General features: G+C 37.5%; 1 protein-coding gene across 2 annotated transcripts in view; it reads right to left on the bottom strand.

The window, feature by feature from the left end:
- Positions 1-9,638: 9,638 nt before the first annotated feature.
- The window catches only part of BLOC1S5 (biogenesis of lysosomal organelles complex 1 subunit 5), a 46,024-nt gene continuing 43,789 nt past the window's right edge, over positions 9,639-11,873 (bottom strand). For both annotated transcript variants that reach the window (XM_082280387.1, XM_082280388.1), the window contains one exon: positions 9,639-11,743. In XM_082280387.1, coding sequence (XP_082136513.1) covers positions 11,564-11,743 — 180 coding nt within the window. In that variant the 3' untranslated portion in view covers positions 9,639-11,563. The remainder of the gene's footprint in view (positions 11,744-11,873) is intronic.

Here is an 11,873-nt window from a genome sequence, read left to right as displayed (position 1 = left end):
AGATGTATGATTTACTTTGTGCTGTTTACTGTATTAAAGACTTCAGACTCCACACCACACCTCTAAAACTTTCTCTCTGCATACACACTTCTCCAAACATCATTTGATTTTTGCTGTCCTTTTCCTTTTGCTGTCTGAGGTGGAGCAGACTGTATTTAGTAGTCCAGGCAAGTACATCTTATATATCAAGGTTTTACATTTTTTTTTTTACTACTGTTCTTTATTCTTCTCTTAATACTACCTCATTTCCCATATATTTATTTGCTTTTCAGCCAACATGGCATGATGGAAAGATCCTTTCACTCAGTTCTTCACAGCCACATCTGTGTCCTTTTCCCAGCTGTTTTCAATGAATTAAAATGTAGTGTATACAAATAGTCAACATTGTTCTCTAAATCACATTACACTGCAATAGCATCTTCATCATCGTGTCAGATTGCCTGATCTTTGTTGCTCCTTCCACATTTCCTTCTCCTCCTTTCTAAATGTGACTGAGTAATTTCTGTGGGGCATGTGTTGATTTTACGATCCCACTGCTTGCGCCTTCCTCCAAATCAAACATTAGAGAGCACTAGCACAAACTTTGGGGGAACTCCATTTAACCTTAATTAAACTCTATGAAAACAACTTGCATCCACCTTTTCCGTCATAGAGTCTCAGGCTTTCTACCATAAAGTAAACCAAACTGACCTTTTCATGTTAAAGAAAGAAAAAAACAAGGAAAAAAATCAGAACTGTGCAACCCCTGATATAGGCTTGTTGAGGAAAAAAGTGAGTAAACAATGAAAGTTGGAGCTCAGAGGGCATCACTGCTCACCAGGAAGCCAAGCACAAAATAAGAGGAGAGGAGGGAAATCACAGAAGTGAACGCAACCCTTAGGAAACAACTCTTGAGGGTGAGTCCCACACCACTCAAGGAGGCCGTGCAAACGATGGCCACTCTCCTGGCCACATCACCACCACACGGCATGGTCAAAGAAGAGACTGGCCACTGCTGAAACATGCATGTCCTAGAGGACCTTGTCTCCTGCAAGTCCAAAGGCAGCTGTTGTGCCCATTGCCAAGGGTTTATGAAACGCAAAAACCAAGTCATAAAAAAGGAAAAAAAAAGGAAGGGAAGAAATGTGCTAAAACTCTCCAATCCTCCCAGGTATAATTACAGAAAATAACAACAAAAATAAGGTGGCTTTTGGCACTTTTGGTGTTCTGAGGTGTTTACTGTTTTGAGTCTCGCCTGCGGTAACGTGTAGGACGCATAAACAGTGGAGTTGGCCAAGCAGAACGGGCACACAACCTGCTAATTGGGGAAAGTCTGCCCGCGCGTCCGGCCACGGGCTGGCAACACAACAGCCCCCAGAAAGTCAATTTTCATTTTTTAATAATTATCTTAAATGATGGCTCAACCACCAACCTAAAAATTAAATGAATATCCGTTTAATACGCAAAATAAATGGGTTTTTGTTCTGAATGTGTATTAGCTTCCATCCCTTCTCTGTTTGTAGCATTTAATAGCAAGAAATATATGAAAATAACATAACTGCAAATGCCTTATCTATGTAGTATTCTTGTCTCTACTGTTTTGGTTTTCTCCTTTTCCTTAGTTACACAGAAGTTGCACAGATCCCAGGAGCATGATATTATACTTAGCACAAAACACAGCTATTCCATCAGCATATTCAGGAAAAAAAAACCACGAAAACCCCTACAAAACATTCCCCCCCACCACTATGCTTGGATGCACAGTACAGTTACCTGTTAGAAAGAACCACAATTTGAGACCTTTTCTTTCCCTTTCAATTTTATAGAAAATAAATTTGGAGCCTTCATGACTCAATTACTTGCGCAGTAAGAAAAGGTGACAATCCTGTTTTCTATAGACATTAAAATAACGATAATAAATTCCACTCTTCTCTAATAAATTCCATGTTTAAAAAAAATAAAATATATAATAGATTGCTTAAGGTTTCCAGACCATATATCCTAAAATATACTTTTCTTCCAAGCAAACTGACACTTGAGTCTTCTTATCTAATCTTTAGCTGTTTACTGTTCAGTTCAATTTCTTCTGATCAAAGGGCTTAGCAAAATATCTATATAGATATAATAGAATACCAACACATAATGACTCTTCGTTTGCTTTACTCAACTCTCTGGAACTGGTTTTCCCCCCCTCTTTTTCTTCTTTGTGATCCCACAATGGAGTGAGGGTCTGATTCTCAGGCCAGGTTTTAACTAATTGCATGGGGCCACAAACACTTTGAGTACTAGGTAAGCAAATGACATACTTCTAATTGTGAAAGGTGGCAACCAGAATAATGTTTCACGTTGTAAATTATCTGAGCTTTCAGTTAAACATCTGTTACTGGCTTAATGGCCACTAACGGTGTTCCAGTAACAGAAATAATTTACTGCCTTTTACTCCTTTTGTGTTACATTGCCAGCTCAGCAATGAGCCAAAGTGAAGCCAAAGGGACAGCACTGGTGGAAAGCAGAGCATCAAGTCCTACGACAGTAGCAACTATGAGGCCCTGTGAAAAGAACGGGAGGTGAAGCCTGTAGGGCTCCACCAAAACAATTGTGGAAACTGTTAGCTTATCACCTCTTTACCATGAGCAAGAGTAGAGAAGGCAAAATGGAAATAAAAGCTCACCTTCATATGTGCCTGTTTCTGCATCCAGGGCTATCAGGTAGGAAAAGAAAGATCTACTTAACAATAAACTAAATTTAGCCTTTATTATTTTTTGGTTCATGTAAAAGCCACTGTGACATCTTGGGTAAAAGGCAAGATACTCTTACTACCTACTCTTCCCAGGTACTACCAACCACCCTGCTATTCACAAAACATGTCATGAGCCATGAAACATGCTAAAGCTCTTTGACCTCATTACTTGTGAGATGCCTTCCAATTTTAAAAGCTTGAAAAAAGCTAGTTTTGAGTTATGATGAACAAATTAAAACTTGATATGGCAAAGAGGATCGCATTTTTCACTATTTCATAAAACAGAAATAAAGAAATAAATAGATAAATTGCAAACCTACAACAATAGTTCAGTTTGACAAAGATCTAAATAGCACGGGCTTGAAAGTTCAGTGGCATGAGAACAGTGATTACATTAATCAAATTTCCTCACCACAGTTCAGGGTCATTATCAAAAAAAAAAGACTGCTTGATTTTGTCCTCGAGAAGTCATGCCTGATTGCAAAACACCCAGCTAAATTCTAGCTGCAGTGAAGTTAACGTGGATTTTGCTGAAGGCTTCAGCAGGAGCAGGATTTTGTCCTTCTGTTTTCCCTGGCACAAACACAAACACAAACACAGTGTGGAGACATGCAAAGCCCACTGCTGAGTCCAGGTTCTTCTGGCCAAGGGATCCCTTGTAAACGCAGAATGTGCTTCCAGATGCTGAGTCCAGACAGACTCTGCAGCCTCTGCTGCTGTGCTACAAGTGCTCTCACACAGTCCTGGAGCTCATACAGCTCTGTCAAGTTCTCTCAAAGAAGTAGAAAAACACCTTTAGGGAAGGTTATATGATATCTATACATATATATATTCTCATTAAATCAGAATTATCTCCCTTCTTAATCAATTAAGAATCTATACCTTTCCCTTTTAAGAATATTTTCTTTGTACTCCACCCAGATGCAAGAATGAGAGTAAGCTCAATTAAGGGCTTCTGGTTTAATACTACTTGATTTCTGATGTGCATTAACTTGCAGTTTCCTTGCTATGACTTCACAAATTTAATAGTGCAAGGTTCCCTGTGCTGCCTTGCTAAGATGGTTCATTTTGGATCCAAACACACATATTTCAGAAGCATTTTCCATTTGTATGATTACTAAATACATAAAGGGATCTCTTCAAAGATCAAGAGCATCAATTCTGTTCCCAGGATCAGCATTTCATTTTTTTATATGCCAATAGAATGTCTATCATACAATCCAAATTGCAATCCCTACTAAGACCTATCAAAACACAAATTAATGAGCTGAAGATTAACCTGCAAAAGCTATCATTATTATTATTATTATTAATAATAAAACAAAAAGAAGAAGCATAAAATGAACACATAAAGCAGATGCAGTCATTTCAGAGTGACAGAAACTGGACCAAGATAATTATGTAAAGATCGGTAAAAATTACATTCATTGAGATGCATGAGAAAGAGGTAAAGATGCTTTGTCACCACTCATTTTTTCCCATATGTTTCCTGTTACAGCACATTTCCCATACCATGTTACAGGCTTTACTTCACAGAGATAAAATGGGGAAAAAAAGTCTTCATTGTACTTTCCTATCTTTAAATAAATTTGATTCAAGGTACTTTGCTGTCAGGTTCCTGTTCCTTCTATGTGTAATTCATGTGATTGCTAACGAGAGCCCATTAAGAAAGAAGCCTTTGCCTGTCACTGGACAGAGGAGAATGTAAAAGCACTTCATTGTTCCTGCTCTGAAGAAAAACAATTTGCCACAGCCAGACCCCGCTCCCAGCAGTGCCAAGTGCACGGTAATTTATTACCTCTGGATGTCTGATTCCAAGAGAAGGAAACTGAAATGTCATACCTTCATTCATAACACCGTCTCATGGAATTATTTTTTCCGGATTCTTGGGAAGTTGAAATATTTGAGAAGAATATCAGGAACTGTTGTTTTAGCCTGTTTGGTGAGTAGATAATTGCCTTCCAACTCTATTCTTTCAGGAAATGATGTGAGTGTTGCATTGTTCCTAGATGGGGGCAGCAATGTTTTTTAACAAGACACACACACATGCATATTTTTAAAAGAAACAAAACACAATAAAAACATGCAGTCTAAGCCACTGTACTGAACCAGACTTTTTGAATCTGGCAGAGATAAGGGGTTGGCCCAGACAACATGTCCACATTTCACATAACTCTGAGCATTCTTTAGAAGAGATGTAAGCAACACTTTTTGTTGAAGTACAAAAAAAAGAGAAATTTCAAACAAAACCTTTTATGATGTGAGAGTAAAAAGCTCATTATGTTAAGTGATATCAAGCATGACCAGAAAAGACCCTAGGGAGAAATTACACTTTCTTTATTGGATTCTGTGGGACAAACCAGCCTGGGAACTTGAAAGCAGAAGGAAGGTGCACGTGGAAATCACATCATATATGTAGAATAATTCCTTACCGTGTGAAAATTATTTGGAACTAGTTTTCAGCTAAAGTTTCTCTTTATGGCAGCCTTTTCAAAGAGAGCACACTGAGGCAATGACCTACAGTAGCACTGATACAACGGCTGCTGGACAACCTCCTCTCAGAGGTATGTGGTCTTAGTCCAGTTACGTGTCAACAGGCAAAATTTAACGAGGACCGAAACTTGTAACAAAAAGGGCTCAGTTTGAGCCTCTTTCTTTATTTTGACTAAAGATAATGGCAAAAATTTAACACAGATTTTGAATTTCAATTTAACTTTTGTTTAAAGGAAAATTGGGCCTGGAAAGGGTATGAAGAGGGGACTACTATTTCATCTAAGGCGGAGGTGGTCAAGGACTGAGGGACAGCATGCAGAAACTCTCCTATGGCTTTCCATGCTCCAGATTGACCACCACACATTTCTCGAGGACTTGCACCCTCTAAAAAAAAACTGAAGGAAGATTTTTGCATTTAGTGACATGTGCTGATGGTGACCACCTCAGCAGCAAATACAACTGTGCAACAACCTGATCTAGTGGGCTGCATTTCCTCCCTACTTCAACATCTGGCTAAAGCCAAAAATTAGATAGCTTTATTTCATAAAATTCTACCAGTTCATGGATTTTTAAAGGAAATTGCATTTGGTGTACCATCTGCAAGTCACAGCTGCAAGAAAGTTTCAAAACACAACACATCCTGGTCATCTGAAATTTATTTTTTTTAGTAGTGTGTATATATTTTGAGATTTGGTGTTTTGGTTTTTGGAGTGTTTTTACAACCAGAGATGGCAGCTGGTGATTAGGCCACTTGTCCTGGATCCATGGGTACACAAACAATTGTTAAACAAATGGGAGAAAGGTATTTTCCTACACTAGGTATCTGTGCAGCATTCATATCCAAGGTGCCCCAGACAACAAATTCATCACATTGGCTGATACAATGAGCATCTCTAGACTTGGTCAGGACACAAACAGCAAAGCCCTGTTGGCTTCACGTGGTTCTTGATTCCATAAAATTTTTCCGCTGTGGTGATATTTTGCAGGCTTTTGAATCCTTAAGATTTTGAGAGCTTGATGGATAACTCCTCTTTAGGATTTCAAAAGCTAATTTGTTGATTGAAATCAAGCTGCTACCTAGGCATACTACCGAAATTCTACTTTACAATTTTGAACATTCATTGTTTAGTAAATATTTTCTAAATTATGTTCAGTTTTTTTTCAAATCAGTACACTGGAAGGATGCACGGTATTTCCTATTTATGTAATTCAGCTTAGAAGCTTTCTAGTTGACATAGTAAATATTGGAACATATTTAGAGCCATCTGGAGAGGGGATTTTCAGGAACCGGAATTTATTTAATGAGGGCTAAAAGCATCTGGAAAGGACAAACTTGGGTCCACTCATAAAGGACTTCCTATGACCTCGAGCAATCCTGAACTAAATTTCCTGGGGTTAAAGCTACTGAAAAGTGCTGTGCATATTCTAAAACACGTTGCAGCAAAAGGCATTTTTGCATATCCTAGTTCAGGAAAGCGCTGACTAGGGACCACCCCATAAGCTTTGCAAATCAAGATTGCAAATTTATTTTACAATTAATTCAAAGACAACTAAAAATGCTTATCCAGGTCCTGCAACATTTACTGCAGCAAGAACAAAGGGGTTTTTTTTCCAGATTAAAGAATATTGGGACCATATGTCATGAAATGCTGGATGAATTTATAGATGATGTCCCTCTCAAAAAGTTAGTAATGAGTACCAAGCAAAAGACATAAATAGTGCTTTGGTTCTCACTAAATTCCATTCTATCACATTAAATGCAATGTCTGTTAAAAAAAAAATATATATATATTCTCAGTTGCAGGTCTCCTTGTATCCACCCAGTGAGTCATTAGTGGAGAAGACTGAGGAAATGTAAGGTTTTATTCTAAATTACAGTTTCAAAATACAGTATTGTACAGTAGTCTCGAAAGTTCATCTTGAAAGGGTTATCTTTTCCTTCACCATCTACAAAATGATGGCAAATAAAAAACTGAACCATCTATGCCCTGATTTGGCCCAGACAAAGCCTATTAGGTGGCAAATGGAGACTTAGGTGGATAGCTCTACATGATTTCTAGTTAGGAAGTACAAGTCTGAGCCTGGATTTTCAAAGCTACAGTTTTACACCCTAGCAGGACTTCTGCAAGATTTTCTTCTTTCTAAGGCTCCCCACTGTCTTGAGTAAATTTGTTCCTATCTTGTTCATTACTTATCTATGAAACTGCCAAGGCACTGCATGCAAAACTGTACACTCTGCAGAACTGGAAGGTACACGGATGTGGAGTAAGGTATTTTTACAGGATTTCTTTCAACCCTTAGAATACTCCCTTTATTAATTGCTTCAAAACAGACTCTGATGGCTTTTGACTTCTGCCTTCTATTTTAAATGTCTACATTATTTGGAATTTTTGAACAATCTTTGACTAAACTATTTATGAAAATTGTGTTAATCATTAAAATCCTGCTACAGCTGCTGCAATTCCATCTTCCTGCAGATTCTGCTGTACCTTGACACACAGACCAGAAGCTTGACCAACAGTGCTGAGAGTACTGCGTCTTTACTACTTTGAGAAGTTCATTTCATTACAAGCAATTAAAGTAACTGGCCTGCTTTAAAAATGTGTGTTACACTAATTTTGTTCACAAATTTTATTTGCAGAAGGTCCCATTTCCTTTTTATGGCACAATCTCTTTCAATAAGCTTAAACTTTTGCATCAAATCTGCAGAAAACCTGATCCACTAAAAGCAACAGTAGTGTAAGAACGCAGCTCATGAAGGTTTTAATCATCAACATTTGAGTCTAATCTCAGATTATAATAAATTTTAATTAGAATGCAGAAGAGTTACAGACAACATTGTTCACATCAGCACGATGTTCTAATGGGGGAAATGCCACTGCTAAGTAATGCCACTTTATATTTAAAAGTATGTGGCTTCATCCACAAAACATCTTTTACTCACACAAAAGAGTGTTACAACTGAACAGCAGCACTTACGTTTCATACCTCATATTAAACCAGGCTTCCTCATGTTCCTTCTCCAGACTGCACTGACACCTGCTGGGGAACTTCTGTCAACTTCAAAATCGACACCTTTGAGACATCTCAAACTTTTCTCAAAGCAGCAGTGAACAGATCCAATTCACTGGCTGATTATGCCATGTACTTGCTGTATAGTTCGACTACTGAAGAAAACTCCACTGTTTATGAGGAAAGATTTAACAAGCCATAAATTATTAGAGAAGATGTGATGTTCTGTGATGTGATGTTGTAATGATCTATCTTTTCTTTAAAAAGTATTACCTAGTGTCACCATAGAAAGAAGCAGAGGGAGAACATACGAATCAGCATTCTCCCTTATTCCTAAGATTAAAACAACGTGTTAGGCCTTAGACATAAAACAGTCCAAGAAGAACAGCACACAGGTTCATTGTTAACATAAGGCAGTTTAAAAAACCCAAACCCTTAAATACTTCTCGAGTTCCTCAATTTGTTATTGCTCCTAAATACAGCAGGGATAGATTTCATACAGCAGTTCCAAGGAAGACAGCAGCTTCTTTGCTATGTGTATATTACAACAGAAGGACTAAGAAAATATTCCAGTGGTTACCTTTCAGTTCCAAAGAACAGTTCAGCAAAATAAACAACACTAATAATGAAAAGTTATACACGTAGTCTGCTACGAAGACAGATTGCAAAACTCACCTTTCACATCAGAAGTTAACTTGAGGACCTTTTTCAGCTCCTACTGGAATCCAATGCAAACTTTTATCAGGTTTAACAAGGATTAAATAAATCCTCAAGATCTTTAAAGCTATGTAATTCAGTCATGTAAAACTGCAAGTGTAAGGTGAAACACTTCCTTCATGCACCAATGACATAAACCCAATTTTTAAACTATTCATTTTTCTATTTCTCCCAAATGGCTGAGACTGTGAATAACAGGAATTTGAATCTTGCAAAGGAAGTTGCACTGTGGAGAACTACTGTGTCCAGACAGACCATAGCCCCACCTTGATAAAAAACTGCTGAAGACAGGAATCTTTTTTTATCAGTCAGACATATTTAGATAGTATTGGACACAAGTATTGGTTGAGATTTTTTTAAGCATTTGGACAGGAAAAAATAGGTTTTGCTACAAATGTTGGCAAGTTGCTTCAGAGATGATTAAGCATTTCCAAGTACCTCAAAACCTATAGCATATCATGCAAAAAAAGTGAAAGTTACTAAATTAAATTATTTCAGGAACAGATAGTTTTCATTCAATGAATAACATAGACCGAATTACATTATTATTATTATTAGGTAGATAGAGATTTTGAAGAAATGTGCTTTCAAATGATCTCCAGCATAAAAGACTCTTCAGCATAAAACATTCTGAAAGAGGAATACATTTTCAGTGTTAGTACTTAAGAAGCTTTCCAAAGAATCAGGAACACACATCCCAGGTTTTGGAAATACCACTTTATTTTCCAGTGAATATCCAACTTGTAACACTCTCATCATTGCTTAAGAGCTCTCAGATTGATGAAATACTAAAATCTACAGCTCCAGTGCACAGTTAATTAGATATCTAAATCTTAAAAAAAAAAAATCAGTGCAAAAATATAAATTAATTCAGTATGCAGTTAAATGCATTTTTTACAAACATATTTGGGCTTTGAGCACATATACATCAAATAATCTGGTAAGAGAGAAGCCACTTCCAATCTGTGCTCCAAACAAAACTATTCCATACCCAATTCTAAAGACAGACAAGAACTAACTTTTTCTTTTTAAATGAAAAGTCTGAGCTTAGTAACAACATTCATCACGGGTACACAAGCTGAGAAATATTACAGAAGTCACCCTTTATTCAGACAGGAGTTGTTCTAAAAGAGGCTTTCCTATTTTACATGTGTGGGATCCTTTTGAGACATCTATGTTTTTTCCATTCAGAACAGAGAATTAACAACATTCCAGCGTGCCCCAGTGTTGGCAACTCCTCTTTTCAGTCCAGATACATGATGATGATTGATGAAGCTGTTGGGCCTACGGTAGCAGGCAGAGCAGCTTGGCAGGAATTCAGTGTTATTGAAAGAAATCTCAAATACTTATTCCATCTCCTCTACTAACTTTAATCACACTATCAACATGCTGCCAGGAATGGAGCCTTGAAACCAAGCCATGAGCCTACACAAGCAACCCTTGTTGGTGTATTACTGCTGCAATACAGGTAAAGCGTAAATTCTGTTTATTTTTACCTGTTTCCATTCTACATTGGACACCAGCAAAATTATGGAAAGACATTTCCTGCACTAACTGTTAGCTTGCAGCAAATTTCATTAAGGTACTACGTCTCCTTTTCCTTGGTTAATGAACTGATTAAGTTAACTTCTTCAGTTACACTGCCGGTAACTGCAAGTTTGGAATAAAGGAAAGCAGCGCAGGAGTTTCATGTATGCTGTAAGAGTAAGTTAGTATGAAAGCAGATCAGTACCGCAGGCATTTAACCACTAATCTGCTCATTTGTTACACTGATAAAGGAACAAAAATCTTACCTCAATTGCCTCATAAAGTTCTGACAAACTTATCGTATGTAAACCAACAGCATGCCAAGTATTTAAGGTAAAACTGTACTAGCTGCAAAGCTAATACAAAGACTGATATGCTTCTCATGATTACTTTTTAGCTTGTTGTGGCTTTGCTTAGAACAGTAAAGCTTAAAAAGAGAGGCCTGAGACATTTACAGGGAGAAAAAAAAAAGGAATTGTTAACCAAGCTTACCTTACAATTTTTATGTTAGCAAAAACCATTCAAATTGCAACTCTACTTCATAATACTGAACATACAACCCAAAAGTTTGAATTACAATTTGATTTAAAACTCTGTTGAGATCTTTCACCAGTAAATTTTCAAAGTAAAATATTCCGTAAGACAAGTTTATTTTCTTGAAATCTACAAACAGGATATAGAGTTTTCCCAGTGAATTCTCAGCTAACTATGGCTGGAACCTATCAACCTACTTTTTGGGAAAGGGCTGTGGCTGCACACCAGGATAGTTAATATTACATTAGTCTCTGTTTTCTCAAATGATACGATACTCTGTTGATGGGAGAGAACTCCAGTTTGCAACTCCCTGAGCTGGTGTAGTCACACAATTTTCAGTTCCACTTTCCAACAAACAAAGAAATACTGGCATTCCACCTGCCCTGAATCAAACAAGCATAGATAGGCACTTAAGTTGAAAGTATGCAAACCTTTTCTTCCCATATCAAGCCTGGAGAGGAAATTCTCCTTTTTTCTATCAATTTCACCTTTCCAAAAGAACCCCAATTTAAATCAGAAGCAACTGAGCATGGCACAAACCCAGCATTATTAAAAAAGGTCTTAAAAAGAAACGTATTTGGCCAGCTCCTTCTCCATCTCAGAGTACTGCTCTTTGAGGCGCTCCATAGCTTTTCTGTGCTCTTCGTCCACCTCTGCACGCTTGTTCTGCTGCTCTTTCATGAACTCCTCCCAGTGGGCAATGCACTTCTCTTCACGAGCTGTCACCTTGTCTGCCTGAAGCTGAGGGGAGGAAAATATGAAGTTTTTAATAATCATTTCCATATTAAAACAGGGGGTTTAATCAGAGCTACATAATGTTAAAGTATCTGAAAACTAGCATGAAGATATATGGAAAGGAGAAACTGAAAAG

This window comes from Coloeus monedula (assembly GCF_965178545.1).
Source record: "Coloeus monedula genome assembly, chromosome: 1".
NCBI lineage: Eukaryota > Metazoa > Chordata > Aves > Passeriformes > Corvidae > Coloeus > Coloeus monedula.
Note: the sequence above shows the minus strand (reverse complement) of the source record. Positions and strands in the feature narration are given on the sequence as shown.